We start from the raw sequence: 26,340 nt of genomic DNA, 5'->3' as shown, positions 1-26,340 counted from the left end.
AAGCTTATGAATTATCTATTTGGAGAATATTAGAGCCTGTTTTGTACTATTTTTAATCCCTAATAATCTAGAGATGATTCTGGTTCTTGTGTAGCAGCAGGGAACCAATTGAGGCTAGAGTACATACATTTATAAAGAACCAGTTATTCAAGTTTTATGACATTTTTTGAAAAGATTTTCACAGCCTGGGAACAGAAATAAAAGAAAGCAAACTTGCGGGCAAGGCAGTAAGAACAGAAGGAATTCTGAGTTTTCCCAAAAGTGTTGTTGGAATGGCTCCTTGTAGGGACCATATGAATGCATGTCTGCCATGAAGGGAACATGAGAACTTCATTTTCTTGATGAGCAAAACTTTAAAAGGAACTGGAAAGGTGAAAGAGTCAGGAACTGGTGTTACAGATTATTTCAGTGCTCAAAATGTTAAAGGTAGAGTAGCTTGTATATTTTGGAATTATATGGTTAATTAAAGGGGCTGCAAACATTTGCCACAATTTTTTTTTTTAATTTCACAAGTTTAAGTACTCATATCTAGTAAGCTTTTGTTTTATTTTGTATTACTTTGCACAGTAGGTACAAGCAACATTTGGTTGCTATTTCTATAAAAATTCTTTGGCAGGCTTCTAAATCTGAGGTCACATTAGGGTAAGTTTGGCTTCTTTTGCTGTGTGGGGCTTAGTGAGAGATTATATTTTAATAAACACAGTGAATGGTTCTGGCTTTGCCTTTTGAATCTGAGTTTGGTGTCAGGATATTTAAAAATATCTTACTGGTCTGACAATTGACAATTAACCCATTCTACAAGTAGTTTTATTGACCTGTTCAGTTCAGCAGCTTGCTTTTCCCATAGGACCAGTGCCATCTGATCTTTTTCTCTTTTGTATTTTTCCTGTTTATCTACAAGTTTTATTTAAAGAACTGTGGTTAGTATAGCTGACTCAGACAGTGAAGAATCTGCCTGCCATGCAGGAGACCCGGGTTTGATCCCTGGGTTGGGAAGATCCCTTGAAGAAGGAAAAGGCACCCTCTCCAGTATTCTTGCCTGGAGAATCCCATGGACAGAGAAGCCTGGTGAGCTGCAGTCTGTGGGTTCCCAAAGAATTGTACACAGCTGAGTGACTAACATTTTCCCTTTAATTTATCATACTACATAATTAACTATCAAAATAAGAATCTTTTAGAAACAAAGTTTGAGTTCCTGATTTAAAACAGAAAATAAAGGAAAAAGTAAAATGTTTAAAATAGGCTGTGCTTGCTCCATTTTTTATCTTCCTGTTAAGCTTCTTTCACAATGAATATTGTGGTTAGGTAGAATTACATAATTTTGTTCTGTGTTTTGATTGCATGTTGCAGATTTATAAATAATTTTGATAACAGTATATTGTACCTGAGACCCAATAAAATGACTTTTCCCCCCATTTTAAATATAAATTTGTATTCTCTATTCCGATAGTTAATGTAGGTTGCTTTATTATAGAGCATGACATGATGATCTTATTTTTTACGTTTTGAAATACCCAGTTGCTGTTTCTTATGAAAGGATAATAAACGGACATCATTCTTTTTTGGGGAAAGAATATCTGCAGTCTTGTTTCTGAAGTATTTCAAATTCCGTCTTCAGTGAATCAGCTTGTAACTCAGCCGGCAGAGTAGAATACTGTTGATGTTAAAAGGTCTTTCTTTTTGTGATTTCTTATTTGCTTAGTTGTTGGAAAATGGAGTTGATCTAAGTGTCCGTTTTTATTTCCTATTCCCATATGGCCCATTGTCTTCTAGAGGAAAACTGCTCCACAGTAAGCCCTGTTGCTTATTACTGGTAACAATTATTGGTACTGGTTAATTTCAAACCTACCGCACTAAGGGAAGAAGACAATTATGCTTGACACTTGGAATTTACTTCTAAAATCAATCTCTTAAATGCTTTCTTTCTCTGAATTTCCCCATTTAAACTTAACTTGCTTATGACCAACATGAAATTTGCATGAGCTGCGAAATCCAAGGCAAAATATCAAAAAGGATGCTATAAAACTGTTCAGCAGCTTAGTTGCCAACACTGTTTTTAAAGTTAAAACTAGCAATCGAAATCACAAATGTTATTTAGGAAAGGTTAAATTGCCATTTCAGACATTTACCCTGGCTTCTCCTCATTTTTATAAACTACATAGTAAATAAAATTGGTAGCTAATCTTTTTTAAAGCTATATGTGTCTTTAAGGAAACACTAAATAGGAAAGCTATTAATAAAAATTGCTAAAAATTTACTCACTGTATTTCTTTAGGATTTTTTTTTTAATTCATCCTAATGGAAACACATTGTATGTTGCTTCATGTTGCTAAGTAAGTTTGGTATATTTGAGAAGGCACAGGTTTTGGAACCACTGAAGCACAGCTTCAAATTTCAGCTTTGCTATTTACTAGGCCTACAACTGATAACACAGAAAATATACTACAACTCTTTGATTTTCACATTTGTGCTTTGGTGATCGTAATGCCTACCTCAGAGGGATTATATTTCCTCATTTGACTCCAACATGTAAAGCTTTGTGCATAATACTTAGCATGTATTGGGTACTCAGTCAAATATTAATTTTCTTCTTCTTCATTTCCTTCATTGTTCCTTTGATGTTTGAAACTTTCTTTATCATTTTATCAGATATGCAGGAAATATCCACCAGTTGCCAGTTAAATTATTGAAAAAGACCAGCCTGAATAAATTACAAGCTATATTTTGAAGGAAAAGGAAATTGCTACCAGGATTTACTGGTAATACAAATTGCTTCTTTCATTTTCTGCTTGTGAAACTAATTAAATCTAACATTGTGCATATCTCAGAGTAAGCTGGGAACTCTCTCATCATCCATTTCTCTGGGGACATTCTTTACAGCCCCTTCGGTGAGTCCGTCTGGGACCCATTAAAGTCTGACAAGTAGCAAGACTGACACGGCAGACACACAGATCACAAACATAGTGGAAATGGAACAGAAGATGAAAACACCCAACATGAAGGCCCTCAGCCTCCCAGATGAGCAAAACAGCAATTAGAATAATCGTTTCAAAAAACTTACCTTTTTTCCACTCCCTGATTATAAATGATGATGTTTTCTTAGAATGCCTGGAGGTTTGGAGTGCTGGGGTCCAGTCATCATTACATTTTAGCAAGCAGCAGTATCACCTGGAGGGCATCTTATAAAGATGGCCTCCAGAGTTTCTGATTCAGTAGGTCTGGGGTGGGGTCTGAGAATTCATATTTCTAACAGCTTCCTAGGTGAAGTTGCTACCCCTGTGCTGTAGGGGTATAGAGAAGTCTCCATTTCTTAAGCAAGAGACTGATTTTTCTGCCTGAGATTTTTCACTGAATTGAGAAAACTTTTTTTTTTCTTTTCAGTACTTTCTATGTGTCTAGTACTGAGATAGCCTCAAGCCTCATGTGTCTTATACTTTCAGACCATGGATTTTTGCTTAACTAAGGGACTCTACTGCACAGTTGCACTCATCTCACATGCTAGTAAAGTAATGCTCAAAATTCTCCAAGCCAGGCTTCAGCAATACGTGAACCGTGAACTTTCAGATATTCAAGCTGGTTTTAGAAAAGGCAGAGGAACCAGAGATCAAATTGCAAACACCAGCTGGATCACTGAAAAAGCAAGAGAGTTCCAGAAAAACATCTATTTCTGCTTTATTGACTATGCCAAGCCTTTGACTTTGTCAAAGTCAAGTACTGTCTCTCCCTAAAGAGGAGAAGACTCTTGAGAGTCCCTTGGGCTGCAAGGAGATCCAACCAGTCCATCCTAAAGGAGATCAGTCCTGGGTGTTCATTGGAAGGACTGATGCTGAAGCTGAAACTCCAGTACTTTGGCCACCTCATGTGAAGAGTTGACTCACTGGAAAAGACTCTGATGTTGGGAGGGATTGGAGGCAGGAGAAGGGGCCGACAGAGGAAGAGATGGCTGGATGGCATCACCTACTCGATGGACATGAGTTTGAGTAAACTCTGGGAGTTTGTGATGGACAGAGAGGCCTGGCGTGCTGTGATTCATGGGATCGTAAAGAGTCGGACATGACTGAGCGACTGAACTGAACTGAAGTCCATGTTCATGAATAGAAGAATCAATATCATTAAGGTGTCAGTTATTCCCAACTTGAGGTACAGACTCAATGCAACCTCAATTAAAATCCCAGTAAGTTACCTTGTGGATATCTCAAACTGATTCTAAAGTTTACATGGAAAGGCAAAAGACCCAGAATAGTCAACACAATATTAAAGAAGAAAGCTTGGAGAACTGGAGAATTATCAGTTCTCCAGCTTGAAGCTTGGAGAACCACCCAAAACACGTAAAATATAAAGACAGGGACTTGACATTCCTTATCTGGTAGTGAGAGAAATGATATCTTTCATAGAGAAGTTTTAATCTTAATGAAATCCAACATTAAAGCCCAATTTCTTCTTTCATGGATCATGCTTTTTTGTGTTGTATCTAAAAAGTCATTACCACACTGAAGATCAGTTAGATTTTCTTTTATTTTTATTCTAGGAGTTTTAAGGTGTACATTTAGGTCTATGATCCATTTTGAGTTAACTTTGTGATAGGTGCAAAGTCTGTGTCTGAATTCTTTTTTTTTTCCCTCATGTGAATATCTAGTTGTTCCAACCTCATTTGTTGAAAAGACTTCTCCCTTCAATTGTCTTTGAACCTTTGTCAAAGCTTAGTTGAATATATTTGTGTAAGTCTTTTTCTGGGCTCTCTGTTCCATCCCATTGACCGATTTTCTTATTTTTGTTGATACCACACTGTTTTGATTACTGGGATTATAAAGGAATGTCAAGTCTCTTTATATATTATTTGTGTCTACTTTTATATAATACGTGTTTATCTATCGCTTCTTTTTAAACAAATGGTTATTCAGCACATGTTCTGTACATCTCATTAATGTTTCTCTGCAGACATTGTATATTCATACATAGCTTTCTCACTCCCCATTTTACATCTGTGTAATGTTCCTTTATATGTACTGAACATAATTTATTTAACTAGATCTTACTGAAGGATTTACACTGTTGCCAGTATTCTGCTATACACACAATATTGCAAAGATTAAGTGTTATTTCCTAAATTTACAAGCATATCAGTAGAATACATTCCTAAAAAGGGATGGGTTGCTCAAAGGAAATGTGAATGTTAAATTAATAAATAGCACGAAACTGCTTCCCATAAAGGTTATGCTCTCACCAGCAGTATAAGATAGCAAATGATCCTACACCCTTGACAACAGTGATTTATCTAATTTCTGACACTCTCCAATCTTGTAGAGTGAAAAATGGTACTCAGTGTAATTTTAAATTATGTATGGTTTATGAATTAGGTATAGTGCCTTTTCATGTGTTAAGAGCCCTTGATATTTTTCTGTGAACAGTTTATTCATAAATTTTGCTCATTTTCTGAAAATTGGATTCCTGTTCCTTTTGTTACAATGCATATTTCTCTTCGTTTATATTTCTCTTTGTTCCTTTAACAGCTTGATGCTATTAGTATGTTTATTTGGTATTGATATTGTTCTGCTTACAGTACATCTTTGCCATATTTTATTTTCAATCTTCCTTAGATTTAAGGACTTTGAATATATTTTTAGTTCCAAAACAACTTTCTCTGTGCTGGTGACTATACCCTCAAGTCTCCATTCCCGTTTCTCGCTTTCTCTTACCTTTTCCACTAGTTTGGCCTCCATATAAGGATTCTGACTATCCCGTGATAGACTAGAGATCTCTTCAAGAAAACTAGAGATACCAGGGGAACATTTCATGCAAAGATGGGCTCAATAAAGGACAGAAATGGCATGGACCTAACAGAATCAGAAGATATTGAAAAGAGGTGGCAAGAATACACAGAACTGTACAAAAAAGATCTTCATGACCCAGATGATCACGATGATGTGATCACTTACCTAGAGTCAGACATTCTGGAGTGCAAAGTCCAGTGGGCCTTAGGAAGCATCACTACAAACAAAGCTAGTGGAGGTGATGGAATTCCAGTTGAGCTATTCCAAATCCTAAATGATGATGCTGTGAAAGTGCTGCACTCGATATGTCAGCAAATCTGGAAAACTCAGCAGTGGCCACAGGACTGGAAAAGGTCAGTTTTCATTCCAATCCCAAAGAAAGGCAATGTCAAAGAATGCTTGAACTACCGCACTTGATTCTTTAGGCTCCATTAATTCAGTTGTGACCAAAGCATGCAGAAGGATTTTGGTAGAAGGAAATGCCAAAGAATGCTCAAAGAAAATGCCAAAGGAAATGCCAAAGAATGCTCAAACTACCGCACAAGTGCATTCACCTCACACACTAGCACAGTAATGCTCAAATCCTCCAAGCCAGGCTTCAACTGTACGTGAACCCTGAACTTCCAGAGGAACCAGAGATCAAATTGTCAACATCTGCTGGATCATAGAAAAAGCAAGAGAGATCCAGAAACACATCTACTTCTGCTTTATTGACTACACTAAAGCCTTTGACTGTGTGGATCAAAACAAACTGTGGAAAATTCTGAAAGAGATGGGAATATCAGACCACCTGACCTGCCTCCTGAGAAATATGTATGCAGGACAAGAAGCAACAGTTAGAACTGGACATGGAACAGACTGGTTCCATATCGGGAAAAATAGCACATCAAGGCTGTATATTGTCAACCTGCTTATTTAACTTATATGCAGAGTACATCATGAGAAATGCTGGACTGGGTGAAGCACAAGCTGGAATCAAGACTGAATATCAATAACCTCAGATATGCAGATGACACCACCCTTATGGCAGAAAGCGAAGAACTAAAGAGCCTCTTGATAAAAGTGAAAGAGGAGAGTGAAAAAGTTGGCTTAAAATTCAACACTCAGAAAACTAAGATCATGGCATCTGGTCCCATCACTTCATGGAAAATAGATGTGGAAACAATGGAAATGGTGACCGATTTTATTTTCTTGGGCTCCAAAATCACTTCAGATGGTGACTGCAGCCATGAAATTAAAAGATACTTGCTCCTTGGAAGAAAAGTTACGACAAACCTGGAGAGCATATTAAAAAGCAGAGAGATTACTTTGCTGACAAAGGTCCATCTAGTCAAAGTTATGGTTTTTCCAGTTCTCATGTATGGATGTGAGAGATGGACTATAAAGAAAACTAAGCACCAAAGAATCGATGCTTTTGAACTGTGGTGTTGAAGAAGACTCTTGAGAGTCCCTTGGACTGCAAGGAGATCCAACCAGTCCATCCTAAAGGAGCTCAGTCCTGGGTGTTCATTGGAAGGATTGATGCTGAAGCTGAACCTCCAATACTTTGGCTACCTGATGCGAAGAACTGATTCACTAGAAAAGACCTTGATGCTGGGAAAGATCAAAGGTGGGAGGAGAAGGGGACAACAGAGGATGAGATGGTTGGATGGCATCACTGATTCAATGGACGTGAGTTTGAGTAAACTCCAGGAACCGGTGATGGACAGGGAAGCCTGGCGTGTTGCATGTGACCCCATGGATCACAAAGAGTTGGACATGACTGAGCAACTGAACTGAACTGATCCCCTCCTTTGAGCTGCTGTGTTCCTTTTAACAGGTTGACATTTCTTTTAGATGGAAGCCACCATATCTTGGATGGTATGGAACTGGCCGTCAGTAAGAGACACGCATATTTTAAATTTGATGTGTAAGCAAAGAAGGAGCTGGCAAGGGGGCATTGCTCTGCAAAGGACATAAAGGAACAAGAGGAGGATATGGGGCAGGTCTCATCTATCTGCAAGTCAGCCCACAGCAGCTGCTGATCCGGCAGCTGCTGGAGGACGGCATATAGCTTATGCGCAAATATGGCCTCTTTCCCTTGTTAGAACCACTCCTAATAGCCCAAGAAACAGCATGTGCCTCCCAGATAAGGGAGGAATCCCTGATCTTTCACAAAGGTGCCACTGGGCTTTCAAACATCATAGATAATGAAGCCCTGAGTTACAGTATCTTTTTCTCTCATTTTAAAAAATAATACAACTGCTTTTAAATCATCTGTTATTTGCATGGTTATGACAGAATACAATGATCTTCAGGCTTGTTCTTAACCAAAGAAGTAACTTTCAGACCTCCAATTCTTAGATAGATGCCCCAAGACAAAAAGCTCAGAAACCTTCCTCACTGAATACCTTAATGCTTTGCTTCAAAAAACACTGAAGGTTTCTTTTTTTTACACTCCTTCTTTATATACTTCTTGAAGGTTAGATAAATTAATATTTGCATTAAAAGTCTGGGAATATTACAAAACAAGCTCCTGCAGTTTATTATTTACTGAGTATACAAAGGGGAAGGGTGGGGAGGGATAAACTAGGATCTTGGATTAGCAGATAGAAACTACTATATACAAAATAAACAACAAGGTCCTACTGTATAGCATGGAGAACTATATTCAATATTTTATAATAACCTATACAACACCTTGTAAGAACCTATAAGGGAAAAAGAACATATTAAAAATAATGTATTTATAACTGAATCACTTGGATGTATACCAGAAACTAACACAGTATTTTAAATTAATTATATTTCAGTAAAAAATAATTTAAAAAATTTACTGGGTAAGTATGATTGTACTAGATGCTAAGCTAGACTCTAAAGACAAAAATATGAACTCTGAGCTTAAAGAGCTCAGTCTATTAAAAGAAAAGGAGAATCATATAAAGAAATACAATATTACATGATAAGGACAAGAATAAAATATGTGCAGGGTCCAAAGGTTAACACAAAGGAGGCACAGTGACATAACACAAAGGAGGTACAGAGGAATTCACAATCAGATAGACTTTAAATAGTAAATAGGATTTTGCCCAGGGGCCAGAGGGATTACAGGTCAAAGGAAAGACATAAACCAAGTTCCAATTTGGGATAGCCACTTTGAAAAATCTATCCTAGAGAAACAATGATGACTAATAAAAACTCTCTGACTTCATGGAAGTAGGTGGGGACCAATAAATAAATCAGTAATTAATGTTCAGTGTGATAAATACTGCAATAGGGGTGAGTAGAGAGTATTAGAGGTTTAAGGGCCAAGTGGAAATAAGATCTAAATTTAGATGCTAGGAGTGAACAGAAATTAGCCAGATGGGGATGTCCCTGGTGATCCAGAGGCTGAGAATCCACCTGCCGGTGCAGGGGACAAAGGTTCAATCCCTGGTTTGGGAAGATTCCCACATGCCAAGGGAGCAACTAAACCTGTGCGCCACAGCTACTGAGCCCACGAGCTCTAAGAGCCCATGAGTTGCAACAAGAGAAGCCACCGCAATGAGAAGCCTGCACACCACAACCAAGAGCGGCCACCACTTGCCACAAGTAGAGAAAATCCCGCTTGCAGCAACAAGGGCCCAGTGCAGTCAAAAATAAATAAATACTGAAAAAAAAACACAAAAGAAATGAGCCGGATGAAACATGTATCTATCAAGAGGGAAGTGTAGGATGGTGTCAGAGGAATAACATCATAGGCACAGAGAAGAGCATACGGCAAGACAGAGACAGGGATGGTGGGGTAAGGGAGGAAAGGAGAAGGATGGCAGAGCAGGGAGACAGGGATGGTCAGAAGGCAGCTCAGTGCGACAAGAGGCATAAAGGTCTGAGATAAGGCTGAAGAGGAAAGCAAGAATCATAATGGGAAGGATCTTTTAAACTGGAGTCTGGGCATTATCTTGAGGGCAATAAGGAACAAAAAATGTATCTAACTTGGGAAGACTTATTCAGATTTGTGTTTGAGAAAAAACATGTAACTATAATACAATGAATGAAACAGAAAAGAAACATAGAATCTTGAAGTAAATAAAATAGCTATAGTAGTCCAGGAAATAGCTTATGGCTTCTCTGGTGGCTCAGAGGGTAAAGCGTCTGTCTGCAATGCTGGAGACCCAGGTTCGATCCCTGGGTCGGGAAGATCCCCTGGAGAAGGAAATGGCAACCCACTCTAGTACTCTTGCCTGGAAAATCCCATGGAGAGAGGAGCCTGGTGGGCTACAGTCCATGGAGTCACAAAGACTCAGACACAACTGAGCGACTTTACAAGTCTGAACTAAGATAATAGCAACAAAATAAAGAAAATGGGTGGGAAGAACTGGGTGGGTAGAATCAACAAATCTTGCAAGGGATCTGATGTCAAAGAGAGAGAGGGAAAAAAGGAGGCAAAGATGAAACTTCTGATTTGGGCAAAGGGTAGAAGGCTGCACTGTCAAGTAAAATAAAGAAAAGGGGGAAATGGGTTTTGAGAAGGTGAAATAATCACTTTAATTACAGACAGAGTCTGAGATGTGTGTAAGTTAATCAACTGAAGGTGTCAAACAAGCAGCTGAAGATACAAAAACTCAAGACAAAGGTCTGGGCCAGAGATACAGATTTGAGAGTCAACCACATACAAAGTAAATGGAAACAAAAGCAATGAGAATAGATGAAATTGCCTAGGGAAAACGTACAAGGTGAAGAAAACAAAAACCCCACAGAACACTAACATTTAGAAGACAAACAGAAAAGCTAGGAGAGCAGACTGACGGGAATGGCCAAAAAGAAAGATGAAAAAGGGGTAAGAACATAATGAATGCTTACTGTGTGTTAGGTACTGAACCAAGTGATGCATGCACCTTACCTCATCTAATCCTTACAGGTGCTATGAGCAACTTAGCATCATGACCTGCATCATTACAGGTATTTTGGGTTAGAGAGATCATTTTGCTCAGGTTTACATTTTGTTGGGTATAAGAAATGCAAGGGCTTCCCAGATAGCTCAGTGGTTAAGAATCTACCTGCCAATGCAGAGGACATGGGTTCGATCCTTGAGTCAAAAAGATGCCCTGGTTAAAGAACTGACGACCCACTCCAGTATTCCTGCCTGGGAAATCCCATGGACAGAGGAGCCTGGCGGGCTACAGTCCAGGGAGCCTCAAGAGTCAGACATGACTGAGCAACTGAAAACAACAAACAAAAATAAGAAACGCAACCAGGATTACACCCTAAACCCCCAGAGCCCTTGTTCTTAGCTGCTACACTGTACTGCTTCCTATGAAGACTTAGAAAGTATGGAATCACAAACACAAAGAAAAGCAGTGATTCAAAAAGAAAGACGCCATCCCAGGAACAATCGTTCACTCAGCACCAAGATCCTGATGTTCTAACAACATTTTCTATTAAAAGGAGTCAGGACTCTGGGGAAATGGTTGATCTGAGGAATGGACAGGAAAATATGTCAAAGGGACACAGAAAAGCAACGGAACACTTCCTATGGCCATAGTTTTAATAATTTGAGCAAAAAACCAACAAACAAAAATATTGGGTTGGCCAAAAAGTTCATTTGGATTTTTCTATAAGATGTTATGGAGAAACCTGAACGAACTTTTGGCCGATCCAACAGAACTGGACTATGAACTGGCTGCTGCTGCTGCTGCTGCTAAGTCACTTCAGTCATGTCTGACTCTGTGCGAACCCACAGATGGCAGCCCACCAGGCTCCCCCGTCCCTGGGATTCTCCAGGCAAGAACACTGGAGTGGCCTGCCATTGTCTTCTCCTGGAGTATAAGCTAAATGCCTGTAAGTCCACATTGGTATAAACAAACAAACAAATGAATAAGGGAGAAAAGACAAATCTAGGGTGGAAGAAATCCAAATAAATTATGTAGATTCTCATAACTCAAAGAAGTGGAGCAAACTCTCCACTCCTCAAGTGTGACTCCACACAGTGACTTCTTTCAAAGACTATGGTATGCAGAAAGGGGGAAGGAGAAGAGTGACTTTACAGCAGAGAAACACGACAGACACTATGTCAGCCAAGTAAGTGATCAAGGTTCACACCAATAATGGTAAGTCATGTTGATACCCTTGATTATGTTGTAATGAAAATGGACTTTTATCTCTGCAGTCTTTCTCTCAAAAACCTATAACCCCAATCTAAGTATGAGAAAATTCCCTACCGAGGAACATTCTACAAAATCTCTAACCAGTACACCTCAAAACTGTCAAGTTATCAAACACATGGAAAGTCGAAGACACTGTCACAGCCAAAGAGGTAAAGGATACATGTTCATGAAATGTAACATGGTATCCTGAATGCTCTCCTGGAACAGAAAAGGTACAAGCTACAAACTAATGAAATCTGAATAAAGTATGGACTTCCATTTATTATAATGTATCAATATTGGCTCATTAATTGCAAAATCTGTACTAGATTAATGCAGGATATTAACAGTAGGGAAACTGAGTGATGGGTTTATGAGAACTCTATGCACTGTTTTTGTAATCTCTCTGTAAATCTAAAACTGTTGTAAAATTAAAAGGTTATTTTTTAGGGGCTTCCGCAGTGGCTAAGACTCTGTGCTCCCAATATAGTGGGCCTGGTTTCAATCCCTGGTCAGTGAACTAGGTCCCACATAGTGCAACTAAGGATCTCACATACCACTACTAAAGAAGATCCGACATGCCACAACTAATACCCAGCACAGCCAAATAAATAAATAACAATTATATATATATAGTTATTTTTAAAAAGAGGAGACACATTAACTGTGTCAAAAACTGATAACAACAACAAAAAAAGACAAAACCAAGGGCAGTTTCAAAGAATTAATGGAGTCAAAGCCAGATGACATCAGGCAGAAAAGTGAATAAAAGCTGAGAATGGGACTATAAGTACATACAGCTTCTTCCAAGAAGTTTGATAAAGACGGGGAGAATGAATCAGGGCCAGAAGTAGAGATTAAGCTGAAGATAGTGTTTTTGTTTTTAAGCACAGCATAATTCACATACACTAAAATTCATCTTTTAAAGTGTACAACTCAGTGGTTTCCAGTATATACACAAGGCTGTATAACTACAACCACTATGTCCAGAGCATTTTCAATACTTCAAAAAGAAATGATAAAAGTATCCCACTACTAGGCACATACCCTGAGAAAATTGTAATTCAAAAGGACATATGTACTCCAATGCTCATTGCAACCCTGTTTAAAATAATTAGGTCATGGAAGCAACCTAGATACCCACTGACAGATACATGGATAAAAAGTAGAGTTGTATGTACACACACACAAACAGTGGAATATTACTCAGCTATTAGAAGGAACAAATCTGAGTCAGTTCCAGCAAGGCAGATGAAACTAGAGCTTATTATATAGAGTGAAATAACTCACAAAGAGAAAGACAAATATGGTATATTAACGTATATATATATATGGAATCCAGAAAAATAACACCAATAGACCTATTTACTCGCAGGGAAAGAGAAACAGACAAAGAACAGACTTGTGGACACAAGAGAGGAAGGAGAGAGTGAAACATTTACATTACCATATGTGAAACAGTTAGCTAGTGGGAAGTTTCTGTGTAATACAGGGAGCTCAGTTTGGTGCTCTGTGACAACCTAGAGGGGTGGGATAGGGTGGAGGGTTGGAGGGCGGTTCAAGAGAGAGGGGACATGTGTATACTTATGGCCGATTCATTCTGCTGTGTGTCAGAAGCCAACACAACACTGTAAAGCAATTATCCTCCAATTAAAACAAAATTTTTAAGTAATTACTTAAATAAGTTGAATATGTTCATAAATAAGAAGATACAACACTATTATGATGGCAATAAAACCAAAATGATCCAGAGATTCAATGCAATTTTTATAAAAAAAAAAAAAAAACCTAAAAAAAAAAAAAGCCTTTATCACAGAAATGGAAAATGTAAACTTCAAATTCATGGGGAATTGCAAGAGTTCCTACATAGCCAAAACAATCTCAGAGGAGGAGGACTCACATTTTTCGAATTTGAACTTACGACAAAACTACAGTAATTATAACATTATGGTACTGACATATGGACAGACATATAGACCAATGGAATAGAATAAAAAGCCCAGAAATAAATCCTCACATATATGGCCAGTTGATTTTTGACAAGGGTGTTAAAAAGATCATTCAATGGTCAAACAACAGTCTTTTCAACAAATGCTATTGGGAAAACTGGGTATCAGTTTGAGTTTATATCATATACAAAAATTAACTCAAAATGGATCAAAGACCTAAACTTAAGAGCTAAAATTATAGAATTCATAGAAGAAAACACTGGGGAAAATCTTCGTGACACTGGTTTGGCAATCATTTAACAGAAATGACAAAAAGCAGAGGCAACAACAACAACAAAAAATAGATTAATTAGACTTCATCAAATCAAAGAACTTTTGGACATCAAAGGATACTATCAAGAAAGCAAAACGATAACCTAATGAATGGGAGAAAATCATTTCTCTCATATGGAATTAATATCCAGAATGTATAAAAAAATTCATAGAACTCAACAACAAAACATAAATAATCCAGTTAAAAAATGGGCAAGTGTCTTCTTGAATAGAGATTCCTACAAAGATACATGAATAGCAAATAAGCGCATGAAAAAATGCTCAATGTCACTAGTCATTAGGGAAATGCAAATCAAAACCACAGTGAGACATCACTTTACATACACGGTTGCCTCTGATAAAAAATATATGCTTGCAAGGATGTGAAGAAACTGGAACCCTTGTACACTGTTGATGGAAAGGTAAAATGGCATAGCTTCTATGAAAACTGAAACGCCAATTCCTCAAAAAAATTTAAAAAATAACAGAATTAACATATGACCCAGTAACTTTGCTTCTATGAATATATCCAAAAGACCCAAATGCAGGGTCTCAAAAAGATATTTCTACTCTTATGTTTATAGCAGCATCGTTAACAACAGCTAAAATATAGAAGCAACCAACAGGTTCATCGATAGGTGAGCAGAGAAGCAAAATGTGGTACACAGTTACAGCAGAATAGTACTCAGCCTTAAAAAGGAAGGAAATCCGTTGAGGACACCAAGCAAAGTATGCCAGTCACAAAAAACACAAATATGGTGTAACTCTTCTTATACGAGCTACGCAGAGTAGTGAAAATCATAGATACAGGAAGTAGGATGGTTCTTGCCAAAGGCTTAGAGGAGGAAGAAATAGGAAGTAGTTGTTTAATGGGTGCAGAACTGGAGTTTTGCAAGATGAATAATTACAGATATGAATGGTGATAATGGTGGCATAACATGAATGTACTTAAATACCACCAAATCATACACTTAAAAATGGCTGAGGTGTTTTTCTTTTATGTTTTGTGTATCTTACCACAATTTAGAAAACTGAGGAAAAAATGAGAAGCATTCAAGGCTTCAAGTACCTCTTTCACTGTTTGCTGCTGCTGCTGCTGCTAAGTCGCTTCAGTCGTACCCGACTCTGTGCAACGCCATAGACGGCAGCCCACCAGGCTCCCCTGTCCCTGGGATTCTCCAGGCAAGAACACTGGAGTGGGTTGCCATTTCCTTCTCCAATGCATGAAAGTGAAAAGTGAAAGTGAAGTCACTCAGTCGTGTCCGACTCTTAGCGACCCCATGGACTGCAGCCTACCAGGCTCCTCCATCCATGGGATTTTCCAGGCAAGAGTACTGGAGTGGGGTGTCTTCGCCTTCTCTGTCACTGTTTGCTAATACTTCTAAATTCTTAGAATACTTCTAGAGACCATTACAACTATTAAGCTGGACATTTTTATACTGAAATAGATTTCTTTAGCCTTCTGTCCACCTTCAACATATAAAGCCTACCTTAGACATAAAGCCTTTGAGAAAGCTGATGTTTCTCTCCTAGCTATCTGCATTGTAATAGCAGACACTTTGTTTCCACCATAGCATATGTACAATGGAAAAAATTCAAACATATGCAAAGGAAGAGAGAAAAGAATAATGAAACCTCATATAGCTATCACCCAGCTTAAACAATTAACCAACTCATATCCATCCACTCACTTTGCTCTTTTTTCCCCAGTGGATTATTTTGAAGCCAATCCCAAACATCGTATCAATTCAACCATGAAGATTTCAGTATTTCTACTTACTAAAAGATATTGTTTAAAGATACTGACAGTTTCCTGCACAAGTTCTTGTACTGATGCGTCAGATTTCGGATATACACATTCCTCCAGTAAACCATGTATTAGCAAAAGGAATTACATATATTCATTCATTCTACTGTATTCTTTACAAGTTAAATCACTGAAAGTAGGGTCTCTCAAACACACACACACACACCCTCTACTGTTCCATCTCTCAGAGGTAACTGAGTTTTAAAGGATAAAAGTTACTTGGTCTATGATAACCCAGTAATATTATATTATTATACACAAAGTAATTCTTCATGTAGCTGCATATTTTACAAAACAAATGCAGTAAAACTAGCCTGATGCAGAAAATTTTTATTCAACTGTCCTTACCTTTGGTTGGACTGAGATTCTGATCTATAAATCCTCTTAGTTCTGCATTTGTAGAATTCAAACCAACCTGAATAAAATAGTTTAAAAAATTATAAATAAGATTTTAAATAATATGTGATCACTTAATAAGCCATTATTAATAACTTCCTACCAGAAGTCCATATAAAATATTATACATAGTCACATAAAGATGAGCTAATTATATCAGATATAAGAACAGGGTTAAAATGCTGCCATACTGCTTGAAATGGGAAAAATATTGCATTGTCCACATTAAGACAAAAGTTAATGAAATAGTGTTACTTGTGAGCAGAAGTGAGATCTACACATTTTACTGATGGCTTTTTTTCTTAAGCAAGTAATGTAGCAGTTGTGAAGCTGCCAAAACATATTCCAAAATTCCACCCTCACTGCTGCCCACCAACATGCCTCTCCTCTTTAAGCTCTTCTACAAAAAGAAAAGAAAGGTGAAACCCTTGTTGGTGCTCTACTGTAAACAGAAAGCAAAGGCGGCAAAGGCAGCCTTTAATACATTCCATGATTAATACAATGGAATTGTTTAATCCAAGTATTACGATAACTTCAAAAGCATCAGTTTATATCTTTTTGTTATTATACAAAAGTAACGGCAAAAACCTCAACTAAAACCACACATTCACAGTCCAGAGTTCACAGTTACTGGATTACTGTTACGTTTAAACACCTGCTCTTACTGCTCAACTTCTGCAGAGTGAAGTAGCAAACAAATTCGGAAACTTTTAAGCAGCTGTACATCTGTGCCTTTGTAACCAACAGATTATACTCTAAAAAGATAAAGGTCAATTCTAGATCAACAATGTGTGTCATCTGGGTCTCATGGATGGAGAGGAGGTGTTTGTATTTAGAGCTTAGATAAATACTACTAAAATGTTTAAGTTCAAACTTCAAAAATATATTAATTTCTGTTTTCATAAACACAGTTTAAAGGTGCAAAGAAAAAGTAGATCATTTGAGAGTAGGAAAAGTTGGCGAGGAAAGGCATTTTAAAATATTAGCTATTCTTTTCTTATTTTATGTATTTAAAAAGGACCTCTCTATATAATGTGTCACAGATCAAGAGAAAAAAAGTAAACTCATTTTACATAAAATTTTTCATCAAATAAGATCCTGAGAAAAGTTTTCTATCTGGATGTTCAAACAATGTGTTGCCTAGTGTAAGCAGTCATTGTCTACTGAACAAAAAATGTCCAAAACTTAAATGTTTGAGTCAAATGCTACTCTCTAAGAATAGCAGTATAATTTCACTGATATTTAATGTTTCAGATAGATACAACTGAAAGAAAACAGGATTCAAAGCGAGATAATCTGTGCTCAAAGTTTACCTCTACCATTCATTCACAAGCAAGGTGCTCATGCAACATTGTCATGGGAATGACAATACATACACATACAACAAACTCATGCAGCTCTTTAAACAAATTTAAAAATTATGTAAACATGTTCATTAATGCAAAGCAGTATTCAAGCCTGAGTTGTTAACTCAAAGGGCAACAAGTTTATTACTTTAACACTGACGTAGACAATTCATAAGAGAGACACAAATGACCAATGAGTATATAGATAATAATATATGTAATACCAGTTTGATCTAACCAGCAATCAGAGAAATGTAGCAAATTACATACCATTTTTTGCTGACTAGATTGACAAAGATTAAAAATAAAGGGGAACTGGCACCTTCATATACCAATGGTGAATATACAATTGGTGGTCTTTCTGAGATTCAATTTAGTAATATAAATCAAAGGTCCCCTAAAAAGTACATGCCCTTTAGGCCAAAAATTTTGTAAGATTTTTGTTTCACAGAAATAACCCAATGAATTGACAAAAATTAAAAAGTTAAAAAAGGGGAAAAAAATGAAAATAATGGCCAATATTAGGAAACTGGTGTAAGGTCCATAGAACAGATAACATTAAAAAGCCATTTAAAATGACGTTACAGAGTTATCAAGACAGGAGAAGATACTCCTCATAGAGACTATGCTAAACAGTAAGTTACAAAACAATCTGGCCTCATTTTTATTAAAAAAAAAAAAAAAATATATATATATATATATATATATATATATGTAGGACTTCCCTGCTGGTCCAGTGGTTAAGACTCCACGCTTCCACTGCAGGGGACACAGGTTCAATCCCTGGTTGAGGAAGTTCTACATGTCACGTGGTACAGGCAAAAAAGATTGAAAAACTATATATAGATTTTGGTTCATATATATATACACACACACACACAAACACACACACATTTGTGTATATGATATCTAATCTCTAGACTAGTTTCTTTATCTCTATTTTCTAATTTTTTGTAATGAATATTATGGTTTACATATTTTTAAAAGATTCTTTGACAAGGCAAAAAAGTATCTTTCAAGTTCTGTATTGTACGCTAAGTGAACTTAGGAGAGAACACATCTGCATTTTTGGTCAAGAAGAGGATCAGTGGATACCTGGCTCGCTCGCTCACTCAGTTGTGTCCTATTCTTCTGTGACCCCATGAACTCCAGCCCGCCAGGCTCCTCTCTCCATGGGATTTCCCAGGCAAGAATCCTGGAGTGGGTTCCCATGTCCTCCTCCAGAGGATCTTCCCAACCTAGAATCAAACCCGTGTCTTCTGCATTGGCAAGTGGATTCTTTTATCACTGAGCTACCGGGAAAGCCCCATCAGTGGATAATAGATACTACTTGATACTACTTTATTTTACCCCAGATACAAAGAACATATCGCCAGCTCTGCAGAACCTCCTTTTGCAAAGTGATCCATCCCACAATCCATGCAGTTCTGGTAGGACTGCTCATCTTAGAGCCTCAACTGTGCCATGAGGGCCTGGCTGGCCCCACGACCCGCAGTGAGGCAGCAAACCACGTATGGAACCCTACTTCCTTCTCTACAATGACTTGTCTAAGAATGTGGGCCGAGCAGGGTCAACAAAAGCTCCTCCATGGAATCTGAAACATAGAAGTTAAAAGAAAAAAAAACTTCCTCTCTTCTGAGATTGAGCATTAGGATGCCAGTGTAGGCTATTCTGCCACCAGACAGAGCCAAAAGAGGGGAAAAGGAGACAGAGGTTGGACGCCCCTCATTTGATCCCCTGAAAGCAGCTTTATTTGAAGCCAGAGTACTCCAGGCTTTTCAGTTGTGCCAATCAATAAATGCCACTCTCTCTTTGCCCTAAGCTATTTTGAAAAGGGTTTCTAACACCTGCAACCATAAAAGACCTAGAAAGGCACCAAGACCAAGACAAAAGTAACTCTTCACAAGAAACTGTTCTCATAAGAGAAATGCAAAATGAGAACTAGAAAATAAGGATGTAAATATTTACACACACATTTGTTTTCACATACATTTATTAACGCTCCCATAAAACCATGGCAATCTCTTCCAGATCTAAGAGTCATTTTTCAGGGGCATATGATACGACTATCACTCCTTCCTTCTTGAAACACTTTCTTTACTTGGCTTCCACATCATCTGGGTAATGCTCTTTCCTTCCTTTCTGTCCATTTCTTCTGTTCTTTGCTGCCTCTCCTTCTCCGCAGTTGCTAGAGAATCCCTGTGTTCAGACCTTGGTCCTGATGGATTCTCTAGCCAAGCAAGAACTGTATAATCACATGAAGTCCCCCCACTTTAAAATAATCTAATATGAAATGACTTCGAAATTTCTATAACCAGCCCCAAGCTTTCCCTAGAGCTCCAGAGTCATTATTTATCATTATATTAACTGGCTGGCCAATATCTCCACCTGGATGTTTTCAGGTCCCTCAACTTTAATATGTTCAAAACAATTTTTGAGTTTGCCACAAAATCCTGTACTTCCCCAAGAGATCCTCTTCTCATGAAACCGCAAAACCACATACCCAGTTACACAAGTCAAATGCTGAGAAATCTTTAACATCTTCCCTGTCCCCATGTCCTAATTACTCAATAAGTCTTGCTGGCTGTTCCTTCTATACATCCTAGATTCAACCACTTTTCCCCATCTCCAGTATCATTACCCTAGCCGAGCTTACCATATTCTCCTGTCTGAACTACTGGGATAGGTACGAAATGAGTCCCTTGCATCTACTACGGCCTTCTTCAGTCGATTCACCCAGTAGCCAGAATAAACTTAAAAATACTAAGTTAGGTCTTGAAATCATCCTCAAAAACTCCATTAGCTCCCCACTGACATTTAAAATATAACCACTCAGGACTTCCCTGGTGATCCAGTGGCTAAGAACCCACCTTCCAATGCAAGAGACACAGGTTCAATCCCTGGTCTCGGAACTAAGATCCCACATGCCATGGAGTAACAAAGTCTGTTCTCCACAGCTACTGAGCCCACAAGCCACACACAACAAAGACCCAAGCACAGTCAAACAATAAATAAATTAATTAAACTAAATAAAACACATACTGCTCATCCCCATTTTCGAGGCTCCCCATGATCTGGCACCTGCTCTCTGGCTTCACCTCCTACCACTTGTGTGGCTTAGTTACTCTGTTCCACCTTGTCAACTGGTCATCTGCTGTTCTCTGATCAATCGCACTTTCTCCTGCCACTACCTGGAATGCTCTTTCCCCAGATATTCACATGGCTGACTCCTTCCTCCTGGATTGAGACTAAAGAGCATCCGTCTGTCTAAATGTCATTTCCTTAAAAAGGATGCTTCTGAATACCTTGCTGAAAGAGATCTCCACACTGCTATCGCTTTCTATCCTCTTACTCTGTTTTATTGTTCTTCGTAACAGGTATCATGAACATTACATATTTATCATCTCCTCTCACTACACTATAAATCCCAAGAAGGTAGGAGTCTGGAGTAGTGTTGAACATATTTATTTGCTGCAGAAAGATGGGGAGTGGAGAGATGAGAATGAATTGTTCATGGTGTTGTAAACTGATATGATCCCTCTAGTGAGTATCTCAACAAAATATATTAAAAGGCCATGAACATGTGCTTATCTATTTCAGATGGCTAGTGGGCTTTATCAGACACTCAGACTACTTCAGTTCTTTCCCCTATGGTTCCGCCCCGGCTGAGGCCTGACCTCCCAGGTCCCCAACTCCAGAGAATCAGGAGAGGGTCAGCTCATCAAACAGCCCTCTCCCCCAGTGATGCTGGAGCAGGAAGAGAAACGAACAGCATACTCTTTGATGACGTCCAAATACACAAACAAAATAATGGGAGGATAGTTACCACTGGTTCAAATGCTTTTTTACTTTAAGGAAACAACTGTTAATACAGCAAACTGTACGTATGGCAACGAAGATTTAAAGGACCTCTTTAAGCCAAAATATGCTTGTTAGTTGAATGGTAGTCATCCTTTCTGCTCAGGATAACTTTCACATTCTCTTTTTCCTGGAGGAGAGAAAAACAAGAAAAATCCCAATACACAGACTAAAACTTTGCTTCTTCTTTCTCCCAAACAGCAACTAAACAAATAGATACAAGAGCCACAGATTAAGGCAGGTGACACCTGATAATTTATCCTAAAAAAATTAATTATATGATAACAAAGCAAAGTCTGTATCTGCTTACAACAACTAGTGTGTACTGAAAGCCAGACCAATAACTGGAAAGTATAAGTTAGTAACCAGAGTGGGTGTTCTTACTTTTTTGATGCTCTTCTTTACCTGTATAATGGATATTATCTAGAAATATCTGTCTGGCTCACAAGATCTTTTTCCACAATAACACTTGTCTCTCTGGTCATAACTAACCAAACTACTAGTGGGTATCAGACTAGAGCTGTGCCAGAGGTCCTCCCCAAGGAGTTTGAAGTTAGAGCTGAAACAAGCAGACAGGATCTGTCAGGATACCCGCCTCCCTTCCTTGGTACTTCTCTCTCTCTTTCTCTGAACAGGCTGGTTCTCTAACAAGTAGAACGAGATGCTGCCTGACTGTGAACTCAGGAAGATGCTTTGCAGAGAGACACAGAGTCATGAAGCTAATGCACAGAAACACACAGAGATGACGCATGAAAACTAAATACTGCTTCAATTCCTGGTAGATTTCAAGTTTCTGGACCCACATCTTTCTGAGGGTCTGCTCAATTCCTACGCTTGCATTCCTTGAGACATCCTTTCATCCTTAAAATAAATTCCCTTTTGGTTTAAGGTAGCCCAAGCGGGTTTCTGTTACCTGCAATCAAAGAGTCTAAACTAATAATCTGGGTATAGTAATTATAATAAGTTATTTCCACATATGTTGTAGCATTTATTTTCTGGCATAATCCCTCCCCGTAACTGGAAACAAACCCACTGGTATAATAACAATATAACTTGAAAGGAAGTAGATTCAGAAATGACAGTCTTAAACAAAAGAAGAAAAAAGAATAACTTCCCCAAAACAACTGAAGTCAGGAATCACCTCAAGGAGGACAGCAGGCTGCTTCTGAACAACATCTGATTGTACACATTTTTAAGGGCAAATCCAAAAGAAAAAAACTGAGCCAAAGAAAACAGTGATTTTTCTCAATAATGCCAAGTAACTCTCCAGCAAGCACCAAAGCAAATTTATTAAGAGGACACCAAACAGGAGGGGGGTGGGAACATTTCTGGAGACAATTTGCAGCTGCTGAGTTGGAGCAACCTGGCAGCGGTTTGCAAGAAGGCTACCATGGCCGTGAGGGACGAGCTTCAGCAGTGTTCAAGTTCAGTCTCTTTCTTCGCAGAAACAAAAACAGGTAATACACCGCTGCCGGCAAACCGAACTTGATTAGCCAAAATGGTGAAGAAAATGTGCACAGGAAAAAGTATAACTCATTTTAAATACTTACATTTAAAAATTCACAAATACTTACATTTTTTGCCGTCATGTCAAACTGCATTCAATTTAAAATTCTGTAAAGCCATTAAAAAACAAATAAAAAAACTTCGTCTTCAATAATTCTTTAAAAGAATATCCTGTTAAAGGGAAAAAGAGGGAACAGTAATGTAATAGTCATCATCATAATAAGCAACATTTATGTCCTAATTACTATGTGATACTGTTTTTTAATTACCTAAATTAATCCTCATAACAACACTACGAGATGTGGACCATTCTGTCATTTTCCAGATAAAACTTGCAATTTAAAGATGTTAAATAATTCAACCAAACCAACTCAGAGCCTGGACTTTGAAATATTATACTATGCTGGTGTAGATAATCCACTGAAAGCAACACCAGGGATTCTGGGAGAAATAGCCAATTCCAGCAATGGGGCAGGAAATGCACAAGATAAACCTAGAACACTTTGAGTAGCTAAAGTAAGGAATGACAGAGACATATTAAAAGTATACAGGAGACAGATTAGAGAGTCCACAACATAAAGGGACAACTTAAGCCAGTTTAAAGGGGCAATTAAGCACTTAAGTACATACTAATAACAACAGACTGTAACAGATTCTAAACCCAATGAATAAAATAATAATCCAAGAGTTCACACTTATAGAAACAAATAACAAGGAAGGGAAACGTCTTCTTTGGAATACAATTCCAACTAATACGTACAAAGAAATGAAGCAGTTAGAAAACCACCAATCTGTAAACACTGTGATATTAATGGATAAGCTAAGAATCATCAAAAGATGCTAGAAAGATTAAATGAAATTTGGTGAGAAAAAGGATATTTATATAGTCTTGAAATATTTCCCTACAAGATACCTCTTACATCAAATTTTACAGTGAAGAAACCTGGCACATACACTACAGCCAAGGTGATGAAAGCTACATATGACCAATAACAGAATAAACCAACATCATGCATCTCCCCAGGTGCACTGTGACGGACACAGTGGAACATGGAAAAAGTGGAACTGGAAAAAGTGGAACATGGTTTACAGATTGGATAACTGCATTGTTTCATTTCCTGCTTCTGATCAGAGGATTGTGTTCTTTTTTTTTTTTTTTTTTTTTTTTTAAGTGAATGGGCTTCCCTGGTGGCTCAGACAGGAAAGAATTTGCCTGTAATGCAGGAGACCCAGGTTTGACCCCTGGGTTGGGAAGATGCCCTGGAGAAGGGAATAGTTAGGTACCCACTCCAGTATTCTTGGATGGAGAACCTCATGGACAGAGGAGTCTGGAGTGCTACAGTCCATGGAGTAGCAAAGAGTCTGACACAACTAAGTGATTAACACTTTCACTTTTTCACTTTCCTCAACCTTAAAAAAAATACACCAAAATATTTACTAGTGAAAGGGTATGACAGAAAAAACATACTTTCAAATGATCAATAAATGTATATAATTTGTATATATAGAGAAAGTAGAAGTGATAAAGCATGTGTGGCAAAATGTTGACAAACTAGTGATTCTAGGTCAGAGGTATTCAAAAGATCTTTTCCTATTTCTGCAACTTTTCTCTTATTTTAAAATTATTTCGGGACTTCCCTGACGGTCCAGTGGTTAAGAAGCTGCCTTGCAATGCAAAGGACATGGGTTCGATCCCTGGTCAGGGAACTGAGATCCCACATGCCACAGAGCAACTCAGCCTGTGTGCTACAACTACTGAGCCCTTGCACCGCAAATAGAGAATCCGTGTGCTGTTATGAAAGATCCCCCATGACATAAGGAAGATCCCACATGCCACAGCTTAGACCCAACACAGCCACAACATAAATAAATATTTAAAAATAAATAACAAATAAAATTATTTCAAAATTAAATCTTTAATAGGACATTCAAAGGGAAGAATAAAACCTAACTTTAAAAAGACAGTAAATAATAAGGGCTTAAAGCAATGGAGGCTCCAAACATCTGCCTCACATGCTAGAATTTGAATCTACAAGTAAAACTGTGGGGAAGGGGGTGGTGAGGAAACAGTTTCACTGAAACGGTGTGATTTTTCCAATGATAAAGAAAACATATGTTTAAAAGCCCAAGTAAGACCTGAAGTACAGCTGTGATTTTTGCTTTTCCACTGTAGCAGCAGATTTGATCACATCTACCATGAGTAAATATGAAAATCAAGTTCCTACACTGGAACTGTTTCACATTTATCAATTATCTGTTATATACTCTTCAGTGTTACAAATATGAGATAAATGTTCCTGAAATCCCACCTCATTCACCAAACCAGCAATAAGCCCAACTAAAACTACTACCTTCTGTCTCCCTCCCAGATGGGCGGGCCATGACATAATTCTGGTCAATGAAATATAAGCAGTCACTGTGAGGCTGGGCTACCAGATTCAGCTAAATGCCCTCTCCCCCTCCTCTCCCATTTCTTCATTTTCAGAGTATGGCTGTAATGGCTACAGCTCCTTGTCTCTGAGCATCTGCTTCCTTATTATACTCAGTGTTCCACACGGGATTATATTTCCTAAGGACTGGGTTAGTGAGTGGCACTGTTATTCAGGCAAACAACAAGAAATTAACAAGGTGTTATTATTTCAACACACAGTATCAAGAGGCGACCAATAAAAACACATCTTAGCTACAGTAACTGAGTTTAATAAGACAAAACATAATTTTGTTTAGCCTTCCCTTTGCATCTTCTCACCAGAGGCAAGCACAAACTGTAACTTCTAAATGTCACCTAAATGACAAATGCTTGAAATAGAGCCAAGTACATGAGTATCTTAAGCACACTTATATTAACATCATTGTACTTCAATCTCTTCATCTACAAAATAGTAGTAGCACAATACATCTACTTAATTAAACAAGTCAAGACGTGGAAAATAATTTGGACACTGCATAGCAAAAGTACTCATTAATATTAAGGAAAAAATGGCTCACTGACTTCTCATGACAAACTAAGGTTCCTTCCTCCAAAACAAATAATACATAATTCACACATAGTAGAAGTGATAAAGACCACAGCATAAATACAATTTCAAAGTAGGAGAAAAAAGAAAGCATTTAATTGTGGTTAAAAAAAAAAGCTCATCTAAAATTAACAAAGAGTCGACAATAACTTCATTCATTAATTTATTTACCCAACATTTACTGAACATACACTATGAGCAAAATACTAATCCAGACATTAGAGAGCTCCTAATAAATGAGAGAAACAGTAAGCATAAATCTTCAAGTGTAATT

General features: G+C 37.9%; 1 protein-coding gene across 13 annotated transcripts in view; it reads right to left on the bottom strand.

The window, feature by feature from the left end:
* Nucleotides 1-26,340, bottom strand: part of TFDP2 (transcription factor Dp-2) — a 198,181-nt gene that overhangs the window by 127,087 nt on the left and 44,754 nt on the right. For 8 of the 13 annotated variants that reach the window (XM_065942249.1, XM_065942252.1, XM_065942255.1 and 5 more), the window contains 2 exons: nucleotides 23,118-23,220; nucleotides 16,292-16,358 (listed from right to left, as the gene is read on the bottom strand). In XM_065942249.1, the coding sequence (XP_065798321.1) occupies nucleotides 16,292-16,358; nucleotides 23,118-23,144 (94 nt within the window). In that variant the 5' untranslated portion in view covers nucleotides 23,145-23,220. Of the gene's footprint in view, nucleotides 1-16,291; nucleotides 16,359-21,511; nucleotides 21,674-23,117; nucleotides 23,221-26,340 lie in introns of all 13 variants that reach the window. The other 5 variants (XM_065942253.1, XM_065942257.1, XM_065942258.1 and 2 more) reach the window with 2 other exon arrangements.

Source organism: Muntiacus reevesi, chromosome 8 (genome assembly GCF_963930625.1).
Source record: "Muntiacus reevesi chromosome 8, mMunRee1.1, whole genome shotgun sequence".
NCBI lineage: Eukaryota > Metazoa > Chordata > Mammalia > Artiodactyla > Cervidae > Muntiacus > Muntiacus reevesi.
The sequence above is the reverse complement of the archived record's forward strand: the minus strand, read 5'-3'. Positions and strand labels throughout refer to the sequence as shown.